This window comes from Chenopodium album, chromosome 16 (assembly GCF_948465745.1).
Source record: "Chenopodium album chromosome 16, dcCheAlbu1.1, whole genome shotgun sequence".
Classification (NCBI taxonomy): domain Eukaryota; kingdom Viridiplantae; phylum Streptophyta; class Magnoliopsida; order Caryophyllales; family Amaranthaceae; genus Chenopodium; species Chenopodium album.
Genome location: NC_137849.1, coordinates 35,199,441 through 35,226,425, shown reverse-complemented (window position 1 = coordinate 35,226,425; position 26,985 = coordinate 35,199,441). Strand labels below are relative to the sequence as shown.

The window sequence follows — 26,985 nt, the reverse complement described above, 5'->3', positions numbered from 1 at the left end:
TATCGTACATTCGTACCGGCTACCGTCATATAATAAAATAAGTTATTCTTCAATTTTTTATGTTTTCGGATTATCGCACTCGTGTTTTTTTTTTTTTTATTATATGCATTTTTATTTTTAATTCGTTTTTTTTTAACATTTTTTTTTTAAAAAAAAAAAAATATATATCAAGAGGCACGGTTTGGCCCGCGGCACGGCACGGCACGGCCCGTTAGGCACGTGGGCCGTGCCGTGCCGTGGGCCGGGGTGTGCCAATTGCCGGCACGGCACGGCACGGCCCGCCGTAGAACCGGCACGGCACGGCACGGCACGGTCACCACCCCGGCACGGCCAGGCACGGCCCGCGGCGGCACGGGCACGGCCCGTGCCCATGTTTACTTCTGGCTGTGGCTACTGTTACACAGAAGCTACAAAGTTTTGATAAAAATAATAATAATGCTTCGACCACAAACATAAACGCAGAAAGTACAGAGCATAGAGTTCCCAGACCAATTACAAAATTTCATCCAACAAATTCGTATTTACAAAAGAATTACCAGCAAGGCCGATATGATCCCAGTTAAGGCAACAGACCATGTCAAAACTATATCTTTCTAGATCTCACACGATTCTATTCACTACTGCTTCGGATATAATGTCAAAAAAATTGATGCAATAAGATACAACTTGGAGGATGAAATCCCTAGGCTGAGACTGAGGGGCAGGGGCTGTGCTATAAGAGACACCAACCAAATGGGGGTCAGATTGTTAAATCCCAGAGATCAAATGTACAAAACTATATCAACTTCCATCAATCATGATTTCATATTAGAAGCGCAGCATTATCCTTCATGCGCATGTCTTGCTGAGACATCAGGTGCAATTTCCCAGCTCTCACTTCTACCCCAACTAGAGTGCCGGATATCTGCACGAATCGGAGCAGTATGATAATCCGAGCGGACCGAACCCACATAAGATTCACCCTCTGAACTATCATGAAGTACATGATTTCCTCCGCTACGCATAGTATCCTCTATATCTTCAACATTACGGCGCTGTGAAATCTTTAGCAGATCTCCCCCAAAGTCCAAATCATCTTCTACCTTGGTACGCTGGTCACCTGTATCATCCACAGGTTCATTTTCTGGAGTGGTACGCAGAGGTGGTGGCCGTGGTACCTCTTCCTCAACAAAAGCTCGAAACTTGTTTCTTGATGGCTTGATCTTTGAGAATAACACTTCAGCAAAATTATTGAAACACCCTCTATTGTAGACATTGAGCCTGCTGTCAGTTCTATAACGGAAGTTCTCATATGTCGTCTGATGGAGAAATGAATTAAAGTACATCAAGTGACAAGAAGCAGTGACCATTTGATAAGGGGGGAAAAAACAAACAAACAAACGAAGTACCAATATCAAGAAATGCAAGATAATATATGCATCATAAACAAAATCGAAAAATACAGATGGCATAGCTGATCCACAAGATAAATCACAAAAAATCAATCAGACAAATTTCTCGCATTTGAACTAAATATTTTCAAGATCAGCAAATCACTAATAAAGACTCCAAGTCGAGTAAATCTCCAACATTAGATCCCTCAATTTTTTTTTTTAATTATAATAAATCAGGAGAGAGAAAGTTATGTGCTATGGGGACTTCTGAAGTACCACATGTTAATCATTATCCAGTTTGTTCCAACCATTTTACCAAGAATCCTCATTCGGTGGAATTATTGAATAAAGAATTAAACAGCAAACATCCTTCTCCCTCAACCTAATCAAGTATAAGCTTCTTTGTAGTTCAAAAGTTGACTATTCACTCTAAATTCAGAACCTTCAAAGTTGCTACAATCGACTTATTTCTATGCAAATGAATCCACTTCAGGACATCAAACTCATTAACTAGGAAATGAACATATCGATCAAGTAAATAGCAGGACGACACTAATCACGACTAAAGGCAAGGAGTCCTATCATCTATCATCTTGTCCTATCATCTATCATCTTCTAATTATTCATGGTCAAATATAACTCAAAACACCAGCTAAAAGTGGTTCCTTTCATGCTTATTAGCTTCTTTAACAAAAATGAAACTCGTGTTTTTAAATAAAAGCCACTTCAACACTCACCCCCCACACCCCAAAATAATATTGGACTTATTCACTTAAAGAGAAAATTAAATTAGAATAAATGGACTTTGTTATTCGACTCTTTGATTTGCCTCATCATACCTGATACACACAACTTTCCGAGATATCAAATACACTAAGACAAACCCCTTTGTAACAAAAATTGTTGTTCAATTTTTTTTATCTATTTAAAGAAGAAATAAATGACCCAAAAATGGTCTAGTAAACCAATAACAAATCGTTGTCATACACTTTAGAGCGACATCTAAGTTTTAGGTATCCAAAAAACAATCATAGAGTTAATGACTTCAAAGCAACTGAAAAACATTGGCGAAGAGACAACACAATGTATATGTTTCCCAAAACCCATGCATGTGTATAGGTAAAGAAAAAGTGCTTCCTGTACTATCTAAAATTTCACCTACATATCTGTTTAAGTTATAAGGAGCGATAGCAGCAAGAATATATTTTCTCATAATCATCTCTAAACATTACCATGGATTATACAGATAGCCTCTAAGAAAAACCCACAGAGCCAATGCAACTAGTATGACTCAGCTTAGTTGGTTACATCTAATAATTCAAGGGGTTGGGGATGAATAAGCAGCACTTCAAACAGACAACATTAAGAGTTAACATGACAGAATATAAAAGCAACCAATGACTAGAAGATTCAAAATATATATTAAGAAAAAAATAAGAATTTGGGTGGGGAAAGGGTGGATGGAAAAAAAAAAAAAAACACTTTGCTAACATGACAGACCTGATTTGTGCTGATAAGGTACAAATGGAAGCCAGTGAGTCCACCGACAAACCATAAAGATATGAAACAATAAGCCATAAGGACTACTGATGCTGGAGAATCTTTCATTGCTTTCCAAACAGTATAATGGTTATCATTCATCAGAACCTTCATATAGAAGGCTGATATGGCAAACACATAAATGCACAGTAGAGTAGCTGATGACACAAAGAGAAAGAAAAACCGGTAGTTGCGCTGCAAGAAAAACAAAAATATCAAAGATAAGTAGGTAACCAAATTAGGTATGTATAAGGTTAATCACATAGCACAGTATACCAAGAAGAAAGACAGTAGAAAAAAAATTACCAAACCAATACATTGGCCAACCCAAGGGCAATGGTGGTCAAAACGCTCCACACAGTTGTTGCATATTGAGCAATGAGAGCAACGCGGGGGTCGATAAAGCATACATGTGTCGCAATACTTTACCCTCACTGGAATTCCATTAACCATAACTTCTTTTGTCCGAGGAAACTGAAGGCCTGGTGTTTGTCTTCCACCAGTCTCAACAACAGAAGAGTCATAACGGAATTCTTCCTCTGGCGGATGTGAATTACGTGGTACAATCCCTGGATCCCTCATCGAAGTACGCAACAGAAGAAGTAATACCTTTTATAAATAGCAATGAATATAACACAAGTAACGCATCAATAAATAGAAGAAACAGAAATAATAAGACATAAATAAATTGAAGAAATATGGACTGTGCATCACACATTCATGAGATAGGCAAAAGACTATGGCCAAAAAAATAAAACATACTTTTGATGGTGAGCAGTCTATTCAATCTAACCAAGAATATAAAGACTTGGGCAACATGTAAAAGTTATATATGCAAACAATATTTAACATAAAAGCCAAGAATAAGGTCCATCAAAAGTCTTACACATATTGTAAAAATAACGGCTACCACCATGATTGCATATCCAGCATTATATGAAGCAAATTGGTGACGGAGATGCCATGCTACAAATATACAAAAGACGACACTTGGAACAGTGATCAGCAATACGGTGATAAGTAGTGATTTAGCATCTGGCCCTAGGATTACTCGTCCATCGCAAAGAAATATCTGCAAATGTCAGTAGAAGATTAAAACACTAAAATTTTCACTAAACACAACTAGTCAAAGCTAGAAAACAAACAGGAAGTCAGGAATCACAAGTAAACATAGAAGTAATAGAACATACTTTTGTCAACTCTGGAGGGATTGAAAAGAAGGAAAAATAAACACGTTAGATTATCAGTGCAAGAAAAGCAGGTTAATGACCCAACAAAATCCCTCTGGAGGACAGGCAACCATGCTTAGGTTTAATGAGGGGCCACTTTAAAAACAGATAAAATCAAACAAAAACATAGCCATTTCCAAGCTAGGAGTTTTATTTCAATCTATTCGTTATCTGTTAGTAGTCAGATTAAAGCTAGGGGTTCTGTTACATTCTATTCACTCATTATCAATTATAGCATGTAATGTGAGCTCAAATTGTACAATATACCTCTTGGCCAAACTCCCAAGCATCTTTTACAATTTCTATGTTTGGTATTTAATAAAATATTTCTTATTTAGTCACAAAGAATGCTTTAATACATAGGCACCAAATTTGCGGGAAAACATAAAGCAGCTCAACTACCAACCATTAAGTGCACTTCATCCAACTAACATGTTACTCTGCTGGACAAAAGTAATATCCTTCATATAGGACCTTTGTATACTTCAATGGGTGATTGAGTATCAGCCACAGCATGCTTATACTATTTTACTGACTGATGCATTTCTTAAAATCAAATTTTTGAATATGATTGGACTATATTGTAGTGCTGGGAACATAATAAATTCAGCATGAGAAATATCTCTCTAAATCAAAGCAACTAAATATGTTCACTGTCACAAATAAATATAGGTCAAATTATGCGTATAATTCCTAGTGGGCCAGTAGATATCAGAACAGTGTTGAATTAATTAAGGAAGCAATATGGAGTCTTTCAGAAAACATCTTTCTTATCATCCAGAAAGATAGAATAATCAAGAACTCAGTATACACAAAGAAAATTGATACAACCATCAGTCCTATTAGGTCCTATTCTCTTCAACTGACTATTCCTAAAATGAAATTTATTTATACTGACTCAACTAATTAAGACTATTTTGCTGATTAAAACTGACTCTTACTGGCTCTCTAGTAGTCTAAAGTTTTTGTTTTTGTTGTTAAAACTAATTCATGCTGAGTGCTGATCAAGCTGCAGTTTTTATGATTTAAACTGATAATTGCAAATAAAAACTGATTTACCGATTCAAACACATTTAAAAGAATATAGAAATTTTAAGCTAAAGGGAACAGAGCCTTATAGCTAAACAGTCCAGAAGAGATGAGCAAGTAAGGGAAAATATTAAGAGTCAGTCATTAAATCAGTGTAACCACCAACTTTTCCCATGCAGGCAGTACTTGCATGGCCAGAGATGAAAAGAGAAACTTCAAGAATAACTCATTATATGGTCAGTTAATCAGTTCCTCTTCAATACTAGGGCAGCTATTGGCAAAATCCATCTCAAAATGTACTCCGACAATTCATGCTTTAGACATCTCGGCAAAGACGGCAATATCTTCTAAACAATAATATTGCTCAAACTCTAACTGTAACTAAACTATGGAAGCAATAAGCTGCAACTAAATCAATTTACAAATCTTAAAATAAATTTAAGCCCATTTAGTAAACAAATCCAGATATAACTAGAGAAAAACATTGCATTTCAGACCAAGTTAAGTACCGATATAACCAAGAGGAAACAGGTCAGCTATAAAGAACCCTAAAAAAAATTAACTTATTATGTTTTTCCACTATTATAATCGTTTTCTGGAATAAAAACACATCAGTATGCCACACACTTTTTAAACGCTTCTATCATAGGTTATTCCAAACTAGTGAGACTCATTAGCGTTAACGATATAGGAAGGGAGAACGCATAAAATGATAAATGATCAGCAAAAGAGAGTAAAAAGGCTAGAAGGAAGGGGAAAAACAGGCAATCTACAAGAATAGCATACTTGCAACCACACAGAATCATGTGCAACCACAGAGGGAAAAAACAGCATAATCTTATTTTTAGAACGCAAACCGTAGGTTTGTCTCCCTACCTTCCATTTCACCCAAAAAAAAAAAGGAATAGATCCAAACAAAATTCAATTTACAGCTCTTTTACTTGATGCACGTCCATCTTTGTTCTAAATCCTATGTGCAATACGGATCCTGAAAGCTTCTAGAAAAGTGTTATTTCAAAAATCTATCACGAGATCCTTAGTTAAAGCGGCTTAAGGTATTAATAAAATAAAGATACAGTAAAATTTTCTGACACATTTAATCCAATATAGAAGCAAGAATAGCTCAACGAAGTCCTTGTATCCCCAACACAAGTTTCATCATCAACAATCTCCAATTCCAACTTAAACACCGTTGCACCAAAAGGTTAAAAAAACTTCTAGCTTTACGTGGAAAAAGCAAAAATGACATGCAAAACATAAAGAGTGGGGATGGGCACAGGGATATGAAACAGGAAAATTGTAGAATTTAATGATACAAGTATGTCAAGGACACGAAGAAATATAACTGTATCAAATAAGTAAAATTATGGGAAGTTTGAGGAGTAAAGAATGACAAATATCCTGTGCATCAAGACTTCCGGCATATAATGAACGTCTAAATCTGTAAATGGAAATGAAATATGGGTCACTACAAGGAAGATTTTGTATCTAATATATGTGTTAGAAAATATCAGTGAAGGACAAGGAGTCTTCTAGAAATCCAATGGATGAAAACAGCAAGTGTCACACTTTGCATTCTTTCTTATTTGAAAAAAAAAAAAAAAAAAAAAAAAAAAAAAAAAAAAAAAAAAAAAAAAAAAAAACCTCAAGTGTCACTAAAATACAATACAACCCATTGACCCAAAAACTGGGAGATATTACTATTTATGAAGGAAAGTTATAATTCAGATGCAACAATTGGTAACAATTTTTTACCCTAGATATAAAGGAAGAAAATGTACGCACCCAAATTAGGTCATTCAATATAAGGTCTTAACAGTAACAAGAAGCCGCTCTTGCACCTGAAGAAAAGCCAAAGACCAAATTTCCTTATAGACATTAAGTACTAAGAGGCTCCTCATTGATAGCTTACTATAAGCTCTTCATAATTATTTATCCAAGGGAAGGAGATTTCCTTGGTTAATTAGTTTCTGTCTATGATGCTACAAAATTGCAAGTTGCTTGTTCTGCATTCTCCTTGACCTTAAGCGCTATGACCCTCACAAGACTCCAGTGATGCAGACAGCACTAGTAAAGGAGGAAGTAAAAAGGACAATAACAGTTTCAGTATCAAAAGCAACAATGGTTGCAAAGAACATAAGTGCACTTTACTTTGATAATCGATACAGAGTAAGTGTGGGAAAGGACATGGCATAATTTTTTTAATTTGGTAATATAGCTTATTAACAGTGTGTAAATTTCTAGAATTACCTTAATTGGCTCTACATGAAACAATATGTAGCTGTCCTTCAAGGGTCAGGATACTCAGGAAATTGGCTGGGGAAAGTGGGAAACTAAAGAACTGACACATTGGCCAATACATTGCACATTTAAAACCAATTAACCAATAACAACTCACACTACAATAAAAAATAAAATAATAAAATAAAATATAAAAACAGACACGCAGAGTACTACATAAAGGTGGCTAAATGCACGATAAATTGAAAATGCTGCTGAATTCCACTAATAAAGCAGCCAAGGAATAGTAATAAAACAAAAGAAAAAACAACAAACAGCACACGTCTGTAACACTCTAATACAGCTTAGCCAAATCAAGCACTTCACCTCACCTGCATAAAATTTTCCTTCCCATACATAGAAAAGTTCATATAAGGCACACATACATGACCACACTGGTGAAGTGGCGAGTAGCCAGTCCAAATTTCAATATTATAAATAAAAATATAATAGGTGACTAGTTTTAAATAAATTTTAAAAAGGAAAAAAAAATATCCTTCACTTTAGCACTCCCAAAATCAAAGAAAGAATGACAAACAGCAAAGGTAAAAAATTTTGCGAATACAGCCAATAAATACAATTTGCATCCTCATTTCAACACATCAACGCCTGTTTCTTATACAGTTATACGCAATTCCTTTTAAAACCCATGGATGTTAAAACAAGATATAAGACTTAAATGGCAGCCTATAGCAACCACAGAAGAAACAGATTAAGCAGCATATTGATGTTGTTTGAATACCTTCAAAAAGCAATACTCCCCTCTACCCTAACGAAATGAGGGGGAAAATAAGGGGGTGGGGACTGGGGAGAAAATAATGTAACATCTTTTATAAAAAAAACTAAATAAAATAAAATAATTACTAATCCTATCATTCATTAAATTGTTCCCTGAGAAACACGAATAAAGATGGTGTACAGCAAACTATTTTATGAATCGATCACAATAAACTTTTTGCAAGAGTTCAAATAAACTAATAAAGGCTACTGATGCATAGACCTTGATTAGACCCAACAACAGCAGAATCCATGGAGGTAGTAGAATCCATGGAGGTAGTATTCTTTACTTTCTATTTCTTTTTTTTTTTTCCTTAAAGATTAGGATCTCCAAGTGATGTCTTTCCATTTATTATTTCATTTCAGACAGAACCGACGAATTCATTAGATTTCATATGGATCACTTTACCAAAAAAAAAATGCTATCTTTGTTTTCATTTTTTTCAATCCTCCATCATCTCTATCGAGAGTCTATATTTGACTATGACTTTGCCTGATCAGAAATGACTGTAGTCATTGTACTCTGTATCATTTTCTTTTCTGTGGCTACAATTCAATATCGAGGAATATATACCATTAATATCCTCTCCCTTAGCTCATTTTTGCACCCGAATTTTAATACTCTAGGTTCAAGATCAAATTCTAGGGTAGCCATGCAAAATGAAGTCTAATCCATCAAAGATCACAGAGATATATGAGGCTCTTACTTTTCTGTAACAGTACAAAAAAAAAACAGTCCAACAAGGTTATAAATATAGATGAAAAGGATATAGATACTTATAAACCAAATTCCAACAATAAGGGCTGAAAAGGTAATATTTGGCATCTATCACCAAATGAGATTCTTAACTAAATCTTTATTCAAAGAAAATCCAATAAAAATCCAAATACATCTGAAAGCAAATAACCTCCGCTTAAGGAAAAAAGTAAATTATCCATGTGAACCCCCTCGTTCATCAAGGGCATGTAAGTGTATAAGCAGGAAACTACCACAATAGAGTAAAAGATTTATAAAACTAGTTTCTCATACTAGTCTCTCTTCCACTAGATCAACAGACAGTTAAAAAGTCTACAAATAGAAGATTTAAACAAATTAGTGGCCAATTTCCCAAAAGCACGCTACTTCACTATGGATGGACAATTATGCAAATACCAAAATAAGTCGAGTGTTTCCATGCTGAAGGGTAAACACACACAATATGACAATAAAAAACAACATTGCTCATTAGACGCAATTTAACAAACCCATTCAATCAAATGGACCAACAAATATCCGACACTAATATATAGCTCCAAAGCAACATATGTCACATTTTTAATGCTAAAGCAATTTCAATATGCTTGCTAATTCATCACCAATACTATATATCACCCCAATCCTGAATCTTCGACAAGATTCCACCACCCGAGAAATCCACCTATACTGTCAAAACTAGTAATTCCCATAACGAACCAATTAAGAAGATATTTAGCAACACTAGAACCCCAAATTCAAAAGCCCCAACTCCAAAATTACAACCCTAACCAGCACTGTAACCATGTGTTTATATCCAATTTCTCAAGAAAGAGAAAAACCCACCATACTTCTCACTAAAAAGTACAACAAACCCACTAATTGTTAACATTAACATACCATTCAAAGCAATATACACCCAAATTCAAATTCAAAATCATGCCCAATTCACATCGAAGAAATAAAAAATCAGCAAAATTCTAACAAAATGCCCAAAAAAAAATTATAACAAACCCACTAATTTCTACCATTAACATGAAAATTAAAGCATAGAGAATCCAACAAAAATGAAACATAAAATCAAATATGAAGAGCTAAAACCTAACAAAACGCTTTAAAAAAATGCAGAATTCTTACATTGCTGCCTTTCCAAAGTTGATAAACCCGCTTCTCCATAAGAAAAATCAGAAATTATCAAAGAAACCCTCTCTTCCTCTTCTTCTCTCTGCTACAGCTTGAAAGTTGAAATTACACCCATACCAAAACAAAATCAACACAATTTTCCCTCTCTTTCCCAGAAAAATAGGAAAGAGAAAGAGAGGAAAAATGGTGATCGGAGAGAGAAAATGGCGGCGTCGGGAAATTGAAAAAGGTAGGTGTTGTTGTTGGTTATTGTAATGGAGGAAGAGAGAGAAAGAGAGAGAGAGAGGGCTAATAGTGGTAATTTTGCAAATGAACACAGAACACCCCAAAACAAACAAACCCCAAGAAATTTACACCATATTTTTGTATTCTACCAATGCTTACTTTTCGTCATTAATTCATCAATTTTAGTATTTTTGTTTTTTTTTTTTTTTTTAATAGAAGAAGCATCGGTTTCTTAGACGGTTTGCCTCATAATTCTTGGTTTTTTTTTAAGGTCTGACCAGTTATTGTATGAACGTCATATTTTTCTCCTTGATTCGTACAGAAATTATAGATGAAAGAGAGTCGACGAATACATGGTAATTGATGGATTGTAATTATGAAAGAAAGTGAGATTTATAGTTTTAAAGTCCATAGTCGATCAATTATAATTAGTAATAATTGGCAATACTCATACATGATATCAATTTACATTCCATGACGAGATATATTGACTTTCACCAAAATTCCACATAAGCCAACTTTCACATAAAGATACACCATTGTAGTAGAATGCCAATATTAATTTAAAAAAGTTTTGCATCGACCTAGCAAACTGATTTCGGATTGCTACTAATTTTTAGCTTTTTGAGAGTTCATTGATGAGGTAGTGTTATAAATGTTATCTCTAAATTTAGCTTATTTATAAATCATGATTATTATAACATAATAAAGATGATTGAAATTATCTAATTTGCTCTGGCAATTATGACTTGATTTATGTATGGCAATTCTATTAATGTTATTGAATGTTAATTGAATTTTTTTTATCCTAAATTGCATGTATATTTTACCTTATGTGGAGCTAAATATACAAGCTAAGTGACACACGAAAATTCGTGTGTGTGAATATATCAGGTTCAATTCTCTATTTTTTCTTTTCTGATGGAAGGTTTTTTTTTTTTTTTTCTTTTCAGATGGTAGTTTATTTTAGGTGTTAGTTTTTTTTTTTTTTTTTAGATGGTAGTTTTTTTTTTTTTAAGAAATATAGCTTTTTTTTTCGAAAACTGAAATTTATCACCCATAACCCCTTCACTTATATATAGGACAAGTTTAGAGACGCACGCAATGCGTGCATAATATTATAAGATATTTGCAAAATAAAAACATTATTATAAGAAGTTTTAAGGTGATAGTGCAAAATTTAAATAAAAAAATCATAAAAAGCCATTTGTCACTCTATTAGAATAAGAATGAAAACATTTAAAAAAAAAAAAAAAACATATTAAAAAAAAGTACTCCCTCCGTGTTTTTTTAAGTGACACATTTTGACCGACACGTAGTTTTAGGAGATTTTATTGACTTTAATAAAATAAGATGTTAGTGGGGTAGATTGGAGGAGTGAGAAATGATAAAGTAAAATAATGTGCATAAATGTTTAATAAAAACGGGTTTACATTAATTTAGTGAGTGGCGGCAGTTTTGGAGAGCAATAACTGCTCAATTTTCTATCCTGCACGTGCCGCACTTATTATTGCCAAAATATAGAAGTTATTTCTCTCTCTTCCTCATTCATTCACCTGTTATTTCTCTCTCCTTGATTTTTCTCTGAACTTCTACTCTCTCTCTATAACTGGCGATTTCGATCTTTTTTACTCTCCTCAATTGGTGATTTTCGAGCTTTTTCTCTCTTCTCTTTCACTTGTGAAGTTGTTATTTGCTCAATTCAGGTTCGTTTACTTTTTTTTTTTTTTGCGATTTTTGTTAGTTTAAGTTGTTTTGATTCTTCGATTTTTAGGTTTTTTGATTTTGATTTTGTTTTCGATTTTCATAGTCTTTGATTTTGCAATGGTGAAGAAGAGAAGTACAAAGAAGTCTGTAGATGCTGAAGAAGGTGTGTTTACTTAAATTTTTCATTATTTTTTCAAATTTTTCAATTGAATTTCGCTTATAATTGGTTCAAATTTTGTTATACATGTTTGTTTGTTTTTTTAATAGTGCATGTTTGTTTTTAGAATTTTTATTCATTGCTTATTATTCTTCAAATTTTGTATGTTAGGTTTTAGGTGGAGAATACTAATTAAACTGATTTTAGGTTTAGATTTTATGTTTTAGTTAGATTATGAGTATAGTAGGCATATCTGCATTGTGTTTGTGCATCTGTGTATGAGTAAAAGGAATATGTGCATTGTGTTTGAGTAATAGACATTTGTGTCATTTATATGCTGTTAAAAGGGTCACTTTATGCTGTTAAAAGGGTCACTTTATGTTGTTTAAAGGGTTACTTTATGGTATTTAAAGGGTTACTTGTTGTGGTTAAAAGGGTCACTTTATGCTGTTAAATGGGTCACTTTATGATGTTAAAAGGGTCACTTTATGCTGTTAAAAGGGTTACTTGTTGTAGTTAAAAGGGTCACTTTATGCTGTTAAAAGGGTCATTTTATGCATTTAAATGGGTCACTTTATGCATTTAAAAGGGTCATTATGCATATATTTTGAATTTTTCCATGAGTACTTTGTGAATTTGTAATTTATGGCTATTTCTCTGTATTAATTAGATACAGGTGCATTAATAGGTGGATATCGTTATAAATTGCCTTCAAAGGGAAAAGTAATGCCTAAAGAGCTTGCTAAGGGCAAAGTAGTACCTAAAAAGACCAAGACAGTTGCTGAGAAGGCTAAACCAGAGTTTGAGAAGGCTAAAACAGTTCCTAAAAAGACTAAGACAGTTTCTGAGAAGGCCAAACCAGAGTCTGAGAAGGCTAAAACAGCTCCTAAGAAGGACAAGATAGTTCCTAAGCAGGCTAAACCAATTCCTAAAAAGGCCAAAATTGTACCTAAGAAGGCTAAAACAGTGCCTAATTCTGTTTCTGAATTCGAAATGGTTTCTGATTCTGATTCTCAGACTGTTGTGTAAGTATACATGTTATTTGATCTGCATTTTTTAATTATATGTTGTTTTTAGTTTATATTTTTTAAGTTATTTTTTTATTATTATTATTTTTTAGGGAACAAAGACGCTTGATTGCAAGGTGTAGACCACATACATTGAAATTTATGATGCAGACCTTTTGTTCTAACCAAAATCAAGTTGTTGAAGAAATTGGTTTTGGTGGTTTATTACATTTGAAATTGAAAACACTTAATCGTCAAATGCTACCTTGGCTTGTTGAACGCTTTAATGGTGGTAGCTGCATGTTTACCATTGCTATTGGTAAAGAATTCGTAGTTACTAGAAACGATATATGCGATGTGTTTTGCTTGCCCATGAGTGATATTCCTGTTCCTGAACTTAAGAAAAATGCTGAAGATGGAAGTGTAGATAAATGTATCATTCAGGCATGGAGATCTAATTATGGTCTTTCTGATAAGCAAGTTCTTCATTTGTCAAAGTTGGAGTCTCGGATGGTTGATTTGGTTGATGGAGGGGAAGATTTTAAGAGGTGTTTTGTTCTTCATGCTATGTCTAGCTTTTTAGCTCCTACTACTAATAGGATTGTTTCATTGAAGTTGCTGAAGGCTGTTGAAGAAGTTGATGAAATCAAAAATTTTGATTGGTGTTCATATGTTTTGAAAAAGTTAAAGAAGGCTGTTAAGAAGTATAAGAACGATGAAAAAGCTCAAAATGTTAGTGGTTGTTTGCTGGCTTTGCAAATTATGTATTTTCATCGTTTAAATTTTCAAGGAGAAAAGGAAAGTAGTACTGTTCCTTTGATTCAGCATTGGACAGATGCTAAGATTAAGAAGCAGATTAATTTAGAGATCAATGCTGGAGGTTTTGGGAAGGGACCATTGGATACCCTTACATATCCTGTGTCACGGCCTGTGATTAAGCAAAATGTTGTTGAGCAACCTCGCACTTTGGGATATGATTATGGTGCTTCTACAAGTGGTAGAACTGGCCGCATTCTTGCATTTGATCTTCCGGAAGGTGTGATGACTGATGATGAAATTAAAGAAATTTCAACTGATGTAAGTGTTCTGTTTTATTATTATTATTATTTTATATTTAGTTATTATCTCTTTATGTGCACTAAAGTTACCCTAAATATTCAGTTACAAGGGTTACTTTGTGCATTTAAAAGGGTGACTATATGCATATAAAAGGGTCACTTTATGCATTTAAAAAGGTCACTTTATGAATATATCCTGAATTTTCACTTTTTTATTTGTCACATTTGTTTATTTTCTTCTTTGTTCATATGTTTGTAGGCTGTTCATGAGACATTTCTTTTGGTAAAAAGAAATATGGATGTTTTATTGTTGGTTCAAACATAGGGTTTTGAAACCTTGAGTGAGATGATTGCTTCTCGCAATATTGTTTCATTATCTTCTGATAATGCTGTTGCAGTTTCTCAAACTCAACAGCTATTCTCTGATCCTCATTATCTGAAGCTTTTAGGTGGTTTAATTGATGAGTGTAATAAGATGAAGTCTGTACATGAGATATTTCGTGGTTTTTATGAACCTGAACAAGGTCGTACAGAAGATGTTCCTGAAGATGAACCTGCACAAGGTCATAAAGGAGATGTTCCTGAAGATGAACATGCACAAGGTTTAAATTATGACAATGAAGTTGTTCCTACTGGGCCTGCTAAAGAAGTTGTTAATGAAGGTGGTAATAGTGGTAATGGTGCTGGACCTTCTACGGAAGTTGTTCCTAGACATATCATCAGATCCTACAAATCTTAATGCTCTCTGGACTGTGGGCCAGTAGGTGTGGATGTGTTTTTTGTGACTCTGTTTTTGAAGGCTAATGCTCGGATTTACAAGAGTATGCCTCAATTACATTTGGAAATTCTCGATTATTGTTTGTTGAAGGATGATTCATTGCAGAGGAAGTTAAGTGTCATTTGTTATGATAATGATTTTTTATCTGTTTTTTTTTCCTCTATTTTTTTTAATGCTGATCTTATTTTTTTATTGTTCCAGTGAGAACCTTTTTACTTTTGGTATGCATTTTTTAATTCCAAGAGAAGACATGGTGTCCCTTGCTGCTCCACTTAGGATTCGATGGTGCATTATTGATTGCTACTGTCTGTATCTGAATGAGAAAGCATGTTTTGAGGCTTCTGGTCCTCGAAAATTCTTCTTTGGTGTGAGGTAAAGTGTAAGTAGTTTAATTTTTTTTTACATTTAAACACATTTACTTGATATATATATATATATATATATATATATATATATATATATATATATATATATATATATATATATATATATATATATATATATTAATGAGTTCTTATACTTTAATAGTTTGTATTCTTGCATGTTTGTGATCACATTGGCCAAGGTGATATTTCTAGTGCTGTGAAGGATTTGCACGATCTATGGGAAGGTTGGCTGTGCTATGAGAATCCTAAATGTGATATAATGGATGTTGAACTGGTATCACTATCATAACTTTAAAAGAGTTATGTTTACGATATGCTATGTCTAAATCACTTTTAATTTTGCTGTTTCAGATCTATTATCCTGTTCTTTATGATAATCACTACATTTTGTTTGTTATTGATCATACAAAAGAGGTTGTATATTATCTTGACAACATTATCTGGCGTGATTCTAGTGTGGATTATTTTAAAGATTTGTCTAAACAATTGGTATGTTTCTGTTGATTTATTGTTATGTTTCTATTGATTCATTGTTTCCATTTAAACTTTTTTTTTTTGTTTTTAATGTATGCTAAACTTTTATATTTTATCTCAGTGTGATCAAATGGGTGCTTTTCTTGCCAAAAGAAATCATCCAAAGAGTTCTCAACTACCTTCTTATGGGTTTCAAATTGTTGATTTCGAATGGAGAAAAGATAAAGTTGACAATTTGGATTGTGGGGTCTTTGTCATGTATCACATGCTCCATTTTGTTGGCGAATTGTTCAAATTAAATGAACTTAAAACAGTAATTATTCATATATTTTGTCTGTAGTTTTTTCCTTTCTAATGCTTTTATTAAATACATATTGATATTTTTTTTTCTTGTTGTGAGATTGTTGGAAGAAAATTTCTGCGAGGAGAGATCTGTACCACACTGGTGCTGTGTGATATGAATGAATCTAGGAATGATGTGTTGTTAGAATTAGCCAAGTTCAACGAGAAGAAGAAAGATCCTGCTTATGTCCAGGGAATTGAAGCAAGAAGAAAGGCTGCAATTGCTGAGAAGAAGAAGAAAGAAAATGAAGATAGAAAAATGGCAGCAGAAGCAGCAGCAAAGGCAGAGGCAGATGAAGAACAGCCCAAAGGAAAAAGGACCAAAAAGTAGACAAAAAAAGTACACTCCTTCTAAACAGTGAAATGACTGTTTGCACAATGAAAAAACTTAGGTCTAGTAGTATTTTTTGAACAATGAAAAAACTTCATGTATTTGCATATACATCAAGTTCAATGATGTAATTAAACTTATTGTATAGTTTTTGGTTGTTCATTTGGAATATTGATGTATGTGCATACATTAAGTAATTTGAAAGGTTCTTTTGTATGTTTTTTATGGGTCACTTTTATGCATAAAATGGTGAACTTTGTAGCATAAAAAGGGTTACTTTTTTGGGTAGAAAGAATTAGTTTATACATGATAAGGGATAGTTTTGTGGGTAGATAGGGTAACTTTTATGCATGAAAAGGGTAATTTTTATGCATGAAAAGGGTCACTTTTATTCATGAAAAGGGTAACTTTGTAGCATAAAAGGGTAACTTTTATGCATGAATAGGGTCACTTTTATGCATGAAAAGGGTCACTTTTATTCATGAAAAGGGTAACATAAGTTCATGTTTTTCCTGCCTGTCAAAAAAAAAAAGTTTATGTTTCCAGTAATTAAACATTTGCTAATAATAGTGTAAATGATATTTTCATCAAAATAGTTTAACAATAGAGTAAAAAAAGAAAAAATAGTCTTACAATACAATGTATATTAATTTTGAAAAAAAAATGTTCAAACAAAGTTCCTAAAAGAGTCGTAAGTTAGGTGTCTTTGATCCAAATTATGAATGTGGAGGTGGCAGTGCTAGTTTTCTCTTTCTCTTGCTTTTTTCAAGTCCTCCTTTTGCTCTCTTGCTTCTTCCTTTTGTTACAGCCTTTTAGGATCAAGTATTGTTGGTACACTTGTGCTTGTACTCGATGCCGAAGAAACATCATTATTGCTTTAAGTGCTGTCTGCCACATCAGGAATGTTAGAAGCAGCTTCTGCACTTTCTCTCTAAGCAGCACTAGCAAGTAAGTTTCCCACCATTTTAAGACTGTTTTGAAGCTTTCTTCCATAAATGCTCTTGTCTCTTCAGTTTCTTGACTTTTTAAGATTAAATTGTAGTATTTCCTCATCATTGTTTGCCTCCATGGAATATATGGCTGTGTAGGATCCTGATTCTTCAACCTATCCCATGCCTCTGTTTTTGCAAACTTAGTCCATCTTTTTGAAACATAATTGTCTGGTATTCTTGTTACTGAATGCAAATGTAGAATTCTGATGCAATGATAACATAACCATCCAGATGCTTCAAAATTTTTGCATGTACACCATACACTCTGGGTCTCATGTATATAGTTTACTTGATGTGCAGACCATGGCTTGTCTTCTAGGGTTACTTCATAAACTAGGCACTCTTCACTTCTCCCTAACATCTGAACAGTTGTTGCCATAGAGTATCCAAATTCCTTTTCAAAATCTCTAAAGAGTGATAAAGTGAAAACCTGTTTACCAAAATCATGTATCTACATTTAAATTTTTATATATTATGTGTAATTTAAGTACTTTTCAGTTAACTTTTTACCTGTGCAGCATGCTTTAGCATTCCGGACAGTGGCAATGAAGTGAATGCTATTGACTTGCTACAGGTAAACTCATCATATTTCTCCGTACTTCTCCAACAATTGGTTGTCTTCTTAAATATGGTATAAAATTCTGTCAATGTAGTTGCTTTACTTGCTCTGAATCCTATAGCATGATTAGTGCTTTCACTCCTTTGTGACGATAGGATTCCTGCTGAAAAGAAATCTCTACTAAGGACAGGACACCATTTTTCTTTCAACTCATACACTCTTTGGTACCAAGAGTGTACTGTCAAGTCATATTTTTGCATCATTGCCTGCCACTTTGGTTCAAATTCTTATTCTGTCACACACATCTTTAAGCACTGGTTGAATGCATACTTGAATTCTTTGTCTTTTTTGAGAGCCCCAAATCTGGCTATGGCATTTTGTTCCAAATGCCAGATACAAAGTCTATGCCTTGTATTAGGAAGCACCTACATTGAAAATAAAGGGGTCACTTTATGCTATTAATAGGGTCACTTTGTGCAGTTAAAAAGGTAACTTTATGGGAAAAAGAAAAACATTATTGTCAGAGCTTAAAATCTGTAAAATGTCAATATAAATCTTTTACCTGCTCAATTGCATTTGTCATTGCTTGGTCCTGGTCAGTGAATATTGAAGCTGGTCTTCTATTCTCCATAGCTTTCAAGAAGGTTTCTAGTAGCCACACAAATGAATCTGTTTTTTCATCCCCAATAAAAGCACATGCAAACATACAATTATGCCAGTGATTATTTATGCCAACAAATGGAGCACATATAAGATTGTATCTGTTGGTTCTGTATGTTGTATCAAAGACAAGAAAATCTCCATATATTCTATAGTTTTCTAATATCATTGAATCTCTCCAAAAGATATTGGAAATTCTCCCTTCATTGTCAAACTTCACTCTAAAAAAGAAGTTTGGATCTTCTGATTATTCCTGATTTACAATGTTCACTAAAGTTTGAGCATCTCTAGCCTCAATTTGTTCCATTCTTATCCTTGAGCAGAAATTCAGGTAATCTACAACACTATGACCTACATTTTTGTTCTCCTGCAGCCTCTGTAGCCATGTAATTGTAAGTGTCCATTGTAGTTAGACCTGAAGATTTCATTGTTTTGATTGCTTCAGCTTTTTCCTCGGTCATTTTTCTTTCAGAATGATGCAAATAATGCCACTGTGACCTTGTTAGCTCGTGGTTATGCTCAATAACATGAGCCACTACCTCAAACTGCCTTTCTTTATTCACTTTTGCTCTTATGCATGCCTTGCAATTCGATCTTGTAATGGCTACTTGTCTTGGCTTTCTTGTTTTTACATTTACATCCTCTTCATCAACCATTTCAACTAACTTTGTTTTCTTTTGACCTGAATTTTTCTTTCCTTCAGCAGAACACACATAATTTTTCTCAGTTACTATTTTTGTTTGTTGTTTGAATCTAGTTGTATGTTTTCTTATTGAAAACCCCATTATAGCAACATGTTTTTCCTACAATTCCAAAATTTCTTCAAAAGTTTCTCTTACCACACCAAGAAATGATCCTCTAAGATCTAAACCAGAAGCATCAATTGGATTTGTATCTGTTATTTAATACAGACATATCATATAATAACTAGAGGCAGCATATCATTAAAATTGGAGGCAAATATAGGGTAACTTTCGTGTGAAAATAGGGTCACTTTTATGCATGAAAAAGGTAACATTTAGGCTTTCAAAGGGTTACTGTTTGCATACAATCTGAATTTTCTGCATACAATCTGAGGGTAACTTTTGTGCATAAATAGGGTCACGTTTATGCATTAAAATGGTAACATTTAGGCATTCAAAGGGTTACTTTTTGCATACAATCTAAATTTTCTGCATACAATCTAAATTTTCTGCATACAATATGAGGGTAACATTTGTGCATAAATAGGGTCACTTTTATGCATGAAAAGGGTAACATTTAGGCATTCAAAGGGTTACTTTTTGCATACAATCTAAAAAGTTTATAGAAATTACCTTCAGTTGCATTTGATTTGGTTGTTTGTTCCGAATTTGTATCAATTGATTTGCCAGGAACCACTTGATTTTCTGCATTGTCAATTGCTTCTTCTGCATTGTTAATTGCTTCTTCTGCATCGTCTCCATTGTTTGGATTGTTGAATATTGGTACGAATTCATCTCCAAAACTCTTAGTTTCTTCTTCTTCTATAATAGATTGATTTAAATCGATTTCAAATTCAGTTTCAATTTACCTCTGTTTTTGTAGCAATTCGTGGATGAGATTGCTACAATTTGTGGTATCGAAAGTCGAATTCTCCATTGATGATCGAATTCTCCAATTTGTGCGTTTTCTCACTTTCTCTCTCCTCAATTGATGATCGAATTCTGCAATTTGTAACTTTTCTCACGTTCTCTGTCCTTAATTGATGATCGAATTCTTTAATTTGTGCGTTTTCTCACCTTTTTTTCTCCTCAATTGATGATCGATTTCTGCAATTTTTGCGTTTTCTCACTTTTTCTCTCCTCAATTGATGATCGAGAGCCGCGTTTTCTCACTTTCTCTCTCCTCCATTGTTGTTCTGCGTTTTTTTTTATTTTGAGGTATGAAATTCCGCGATTTTGATTTTTTTAAAAAAAAACTAGTAAATGGTTGGCACGTGCAAACAGCCCGATGTACAGTAAAAATACTGTACACCGGGTGCATGCAAAAGGGTTTGAAGAATGTGAGAGGAAGTGGGGACCATGAAAGGAGTGAGAAATGATAAAGTAAGAGATAGTGGGGTGAAGATATATTATTAAAATGTAAGGAATTTCTAAAACAGGAAGTGTGTCACTTAAAAAAAAAACGGTTGTTTAAGGAAAGTGTATCACTTAAAAAAACACGAAGGGAGTATGGTATTTCAGAGTAGAATTTATACAATAAGAATGAAAGACTCTGTATATTTATTTCACAAAGATTTGACATTATTTATCATGAAAAAATTCGTAAGCACACTCATATACTTCAATCATTCTATATATTACCCTCACAAATAAAATTCACTTTTCATACCAAAAAAATAAAATAAAATGTAAAACAAAGGAATTTTGTAAAATCAATTGTACAGAGAAGAACGTAAAAAAAACGATAACGGTGTAGAGGAACGTAAGAAATCTTTTTTACATGTTAAAAAACATATAATCTAAGTATACTTGTGTTCACATTCCAAATTTTGGTGTAAAGGTTTAAATACATAAAAAGGGTGTATACAATTGATATTCTGTAAATTAAAAAGAAACAGAAAATTTATACTGGTTTATGGAATTGATACATTATCGAACTATTGACTTGCCTTCGTGAAAAAACAAAAGTCATGCTTTTTGCTTGTACAGTTAATGATTGATAATACTATAAAATAATAAAAATACAGTGACTACTGTACTTTGAGTAACGAAAATATTAAGATTTAATCAAGACAATTCCCAACTCACCAATAAAAAAGTGTAAATTAACTAAGATAATGCAAATAATAAAAAAAAGAACATCCGTGAATTAGTAATCCTCCAATATAGTAGTGTTGAACTGTTGATAGATGATGTTAATCGTGCTCAAACAACCCGCAATCCCTACAAATTCAATCAATAATATCATAATCAATTTCATGAAAATAATCAAAGTAAACTCAAAATTAGATAAAAACTTGAACAAACAAATAATTATCACTTGACTGAAGCCACATTAACAATTTGTAATTAGACAAAATAATATTTTTTTTGAAGGATAGAGGAGGTTAGTGAAATTAATGAACAATTATAAATATAAACAGTGAAGATTGAAAATACAGAGTAATAATTTAGGGAGAGAATTGTATAGAAAAAAAAAAAACAGAAAAACAAAAGGTAGTTATTATCGAGGAAAGAGTATTGGGTTTTTTTTTTTTTTTTTTGAAAGAGTATTGGTTGTTTTCGATAAGGATGAACAACTAATATGTTTTTGTTTTTTTTTTTTTTTGAAAATGTTAATTGGTAACTGTATAGTAACTCTGTATGTTTAACATGTGTAGTTTAGGGGTTTTTTTTTTGGTTTAAACTAGTTGGATCGCCGTATGCCACGCACGCGTCAACCAACTTTAAAATTAAAACAAATAATACTTACTTTCTTCATTTTGTTATTAAGTGTCTATATTCGTATTTCAGTGTAAAAAAATCACTTTTGTAAATGAGCTATTCATATATTACGTATATAAAATATTTTAAATAATTTGTCCGTTTGCATTACTTAATTTATTCCTTAAATTATGTGCAAAGAAGATATGTTGCATTTAAAAGAAAACAGAAGAATTATAAAGTATATAATATATATTACAATGATTATATATACATACGAAATAGAGTATAGTTGTCAATACATATATTCAACTATTAATATATCTAATGACGTTTTATATAAAAGACAAGAACGTAAACAAAAATATAAGTACGGAATGAACTAACTTGCTTTATAATTCAAGAGTGATTTTATGTTTTCATCGTAAAAACTTCCTTAGTGGGCCCTTTTTCCAATACACTTCTTACAATTATCATCTTATAGTCGTATAATTTTGTTATCATTACCATGGAGTATTATTTATTTAATTATCAGTTTACCATTTGATGAGGCTTTTCAGCTATTACGAATCAAATTATTGCACTAAGATACATGTATTCATGTTGTCATATGATTTGTCACACATTTCAATTATTTGGATTATTTACTAACATACAATAAAGGAATTAAGTTCATGTTGTCTCACATTCGTAAATCATCTTGATTTGATTCAATAAATTAACTTAGTAAATAATTCAAGAGTGCTTTGAAAAAGCTTCCATTGTGCCCTTTTTTCCAAATGATTGATTTTGTACAATGATCATCTTATAGTAGTCTAACATTGCTATTTTTATTATTTGTCATTTATCTATTTATGATTTAGTAGTTTCACTTATTTTTCAACTATTATATTTGAATATTCATTCATTAATTGTTACTTTCTCTCTTCTAAGATACATGTGTTGTCATAAGGTTTTTTTTTTTTGTTTTGTTTTGTTATTATTAAATAAAGAATATATAACACTAAACAATCTTAGATTCTATGTATTAGGGCCTGTTCTGATTGACTGAATTGAGTTGAACTAAACTTATTGGAGCAGAACTGAATTGAGCTGAACTAAACTAAACTTAACTTAACTTAACTTATTGGAGCTGAACTGAACTGAACTGAATATTTTACGAGAGAAGAAAATTATGGTAAGAACTAAACTGAACTTATTGGAGCTGAATTGAACTGAACTGAGCTAAACTAAAAATAATTTGAAGAGAACAGACCCTTAGTATATGCAATATTAATTTTATGTATTAATACGAAGATATATGAGACAAATATATACATTATTAGGGTGGTGTGCTATAAAAGATAATGTAAATAAAGTCAGAATGTGTTAATTATTATGGAAATGGGGCATTATAAAATACATAGTATTAATTAGTAATCATGAAATACTTCATATCTAACATCACATTAAAAAAAAAAAAAAAAAAAAACGGAGAAGTACTACAAAACTTTTAAGCGCTTACCTCGAACACAATAAAAAAATCGTGTTCACTAACTTGCGATCAATTTTACAGAATATTATGTAATACTCAGCATAATATAAAGATGGGGGAAGACACGGAGGGTAAGCATTAACGAGAGTTTAAAAGATAGAGATGAAGAGTAAAAAAAAAGAGGGGGGGGGTGTTATCCTAAAAGGTTGCATAGTGACATAACCTATTAAATACAATATTAACTTTTGACGACATGTACGAGTATAATGGATAAGAGTAACTAAAAAATGATACTCCCTCCATACTTAAATAAGTGAATTGAAACGTTATGAATATTTCATCTAATTCACTTTGACTAATATTTGTGATTTATACATAAGAATAAATATAATCTTGTAGGTACTTGTTAGAATCGTCTCATTAAATAGGTTATTAATATGCAATTGTTATTTTTTTTACTTAATTAGTTAAATTTTTGCATTGACATACATGCAAAAGAGAATCGCTTCACTTACTTATATATGGATACAGTAATGTAAGGTTAATAAAAAAAAAAATTTACAAAATGGTACTCTATCCGTTTCGTAATAATCACAACAAATTTCTTTTACATCCGTTTCATAATAATTAAAAAACTTCTAATTTAGTAAGAGTCTACCACTATTTTATTACTAGTATTATAATTCTCTTCCACTAATTGCCACTTGCATAAATATTTTATTATATCTCTCTCCTACTAACCCAACTTACACTACTTTTTAACGATTAATGTATCTAATTATCAACATGTAAAAAAAATAATAAATTGTTTATATTAGCAATAAAATTAACATTAATACAATTCAAATAATACTCTCTCTATTTCAAAAAAAAAATAATACTCCCTCTGCTTTTTAAGCGCCCCATTAGGAAGTTTTGCACTAATCATGATACCTACTTTGACCAATATATATTGGTGAGTATACATAAGGAAAAAAAAAAGTATGTTGATAATTAGCTTGTTAAAATCGTCCTAATGAATAGATTATAACTTTTTAATTGTTGTGACTCTATTTATTGATATTATTAGTCAAAACTTTGCATTAACATGTGTACCAAGCTCCAATAATTGTCACTTAAACAATACTAATACTCTCATATGCATGACATAAAAAAATATTGAAAAAAGTGCATTATAATCATAGAAAAATGATGAACACTTTTTGTTTTATAATGATCTTTCCATTTACAATCATGTGATTATTAAAAATGAAATAAATTTTTAAAATTTCTCTCTTTGTATAAGAATAAACATAGACAAATGAGGATTAGTTTGATTCATCTCGGTGAATACAATATTAATATCTACACTAGTACAAAACTAACCTTAAGGGTCTATTCTGTTCACCTTATTTTCACTTATTTCAGGTATAATAAGTTCAAATAAGTTTAGTTCAGGTTTAATAAGTTCTAATAAGGGTTACCAAAGTACAAATTACAACTAAAATAAGTTGTAATAAGGTCTAATAAGTTCAGATAAGTTCAGGTAAGTTCAGATAAGTTAAGATAAGTTCAGATCAATGAAAATCAAGTGAATAGAACACACCCTAAGTAACACCTAAAAAGTGTTACATAAAGTGGTAAAAGAGTTATTATAGACAATAGGTAACACTTTAGTGGGTGATACATCCGCCCGTGTTACCTAAGGTCTTATGTAACACTTTGGGTAATATTTGGTAACACCTTTAAAAGTGTTACTATAAACCATCTTATGTAACACTTTTTTATATTATTAGTATCATTTTTAAAATGATACCTTATACTTCTTATGGAACACTTACTTATCTTTAGTAACATTTTTCAATCATATAGTATCACTTTATCCGACATTATTTATCACTTTTTTGAACTAATGTAACACCTTAATAATAATAATAATAATAATAATAATAATAATAATAACAATAATAATAATATTATTATTATTATTAATGTTTTTGTTTAAATATAAAATTAATATTAATATGTATAACAACTATGAATAAGAAATTAACATATATGATAGACAACAATTTGAATTGAAATAATTTCACAAGTCTTATAAGAAAATTCATAAACACCAATTTTTATGTTTGGCCAAACAATATAATAATCCAAACAAAATGAAAATTAACTACGATCTCTAGCTGGCAAAAAGTGAGGAAATAAGAAAACTTCCAAATTTCAAAAAACAGTCAGCGATAGCAGTAAACAACATTAATTACAGCAAATAGCGGCAGCAGCTGTAACAGACCAGCAGACAGCATTACGTAGCAGCAAACAGAAGTAGCAGACAGTAGTGGCAGCAAACAGTAGTGACGGCAAACAGCAGCAGCAGTGGCGGCAAGCAGCAGCAGGAGGCAGCAAGCAGCAGCAGGGGGCAGCAACAGACAGCAGTAACAGCAAAAAACAGCAGCAGCAGCAGTAAAAAAATAGCAGTAAAGCATCAAAACAGCAGTAACAGTTAGTGCTTCTTGTAGCATCTTCACTTGTTATCCCAATTCTTCATCTTGATCCCTTTGATCCTATTTGTGAAAGCATCATATATCAAACATCTAGAACAAAAATGAAATAACACAATATTAAGAGTCAGTGCTTTTTCGTTTGTTTCGAGCCCTTCATCGACTCTTTCATTTCATAAGCCATGGATGTAACCCCCAAATCCTTCATTTGGCTTCTATTTTGTTCTATCCTTGTTTGTCTAAGTTTTTCATATTCTGCCATCTAGATCTTGCTTCCTACAAAGAACACACAAGACAACCAGTTGACAGACATTATTGATGACAAACAGATTTTCAGATTTTCAGATTTTCAGAGTATCAGACCCCTAGCAGATTATTAGCCTGATGTTCAATTCACATAGCTAATTCCACCTTCTTGATTTACCTCAAAAGAGAAAACTATGTCCAGTTTTCACCGTTGGCAGACTATAAAGTGAACTAGCAAGAACAAAACTATAGTTTTTCCTTCACCATTGAGGAACAGGAATACAAACTTGCATTACATCCATGAATGGACGTAACTGGTCAAATAGGCACATTTTTACATGAAAATTTACAAAATACATATAGAAACAAAATTATCATGGTAGATTGTACTTTCACCTGTCATTTCTGCTATATATTATGTATTATATGATACACATTTTTGGTATTTCTTCATCTCAAAATATGATGAAAATAAGAATGAACCTACAACCTTTAAATATTCTATGAACTAATAAATTCTTATCAGTGCATCATTTGGGAGAGTCACTATAAGTATGATTCCTACATTCATTAGGGCATGCTAATTTAGCTACTTTTAGATAACTAACAGCTTCAAACAT

At 32.3% G+C, this 26,985-nt stretch overlaps 1 protein-coding gene across 1 annotated transcript; it reads right to left on the bottom strand.

Moving 5' to 3' along the window:
- Positions 1-480: 480 nt before the first annotated feature.
- On the bottom strand, positions 481-10,458 carry LOC145586405 (protein S-acyltransferase 8-like). The gene is made up of 5 exons (XM_081643241.1): positions 10,098-10,458; positions 3,799-3,984; positions 3,219-3,521; positions 2,874-3,107; positions 481-1,298 (listed from the first exon to the last, which is right to left on the bottom strand). Exons 1-5 carry the CDS (start codon positions 10,134-10,136, stop codon positions 822-824), a joined length of 1,239 nt encoding a protein of 412 aa, XP_081499367.1. The 5' UTR covers positions 10,137-10,458; the 3' UTR covers positions 481-821.
- Between the last annotated feature and the right edge of the window lie 16,527 nt (positions 10,459-26,985).

Coding starts and splice junctions, on each gene's coding strand:
- LOC145586405 (XM_081643241.1), bottom strand. CDS start 10,136: ATGGAGAAGCGGGTTTATCAACTTTGGAAAGGCAGCAAT. Junction 3,985..10,097: donor AACTTTGGAAAGGCAGCAAT/GTAAGAATTCTG, acceptor TGACATTTGCAG/ATATTTCTTTGCGATGGACG. Junction 3,108..3,218: donor TTGGCCAATGTATTGGTTTG/GTAATTTTTTTT, acceptor TTTTTCTTGCAG/CGCAACTACCGGTTTTTCTT.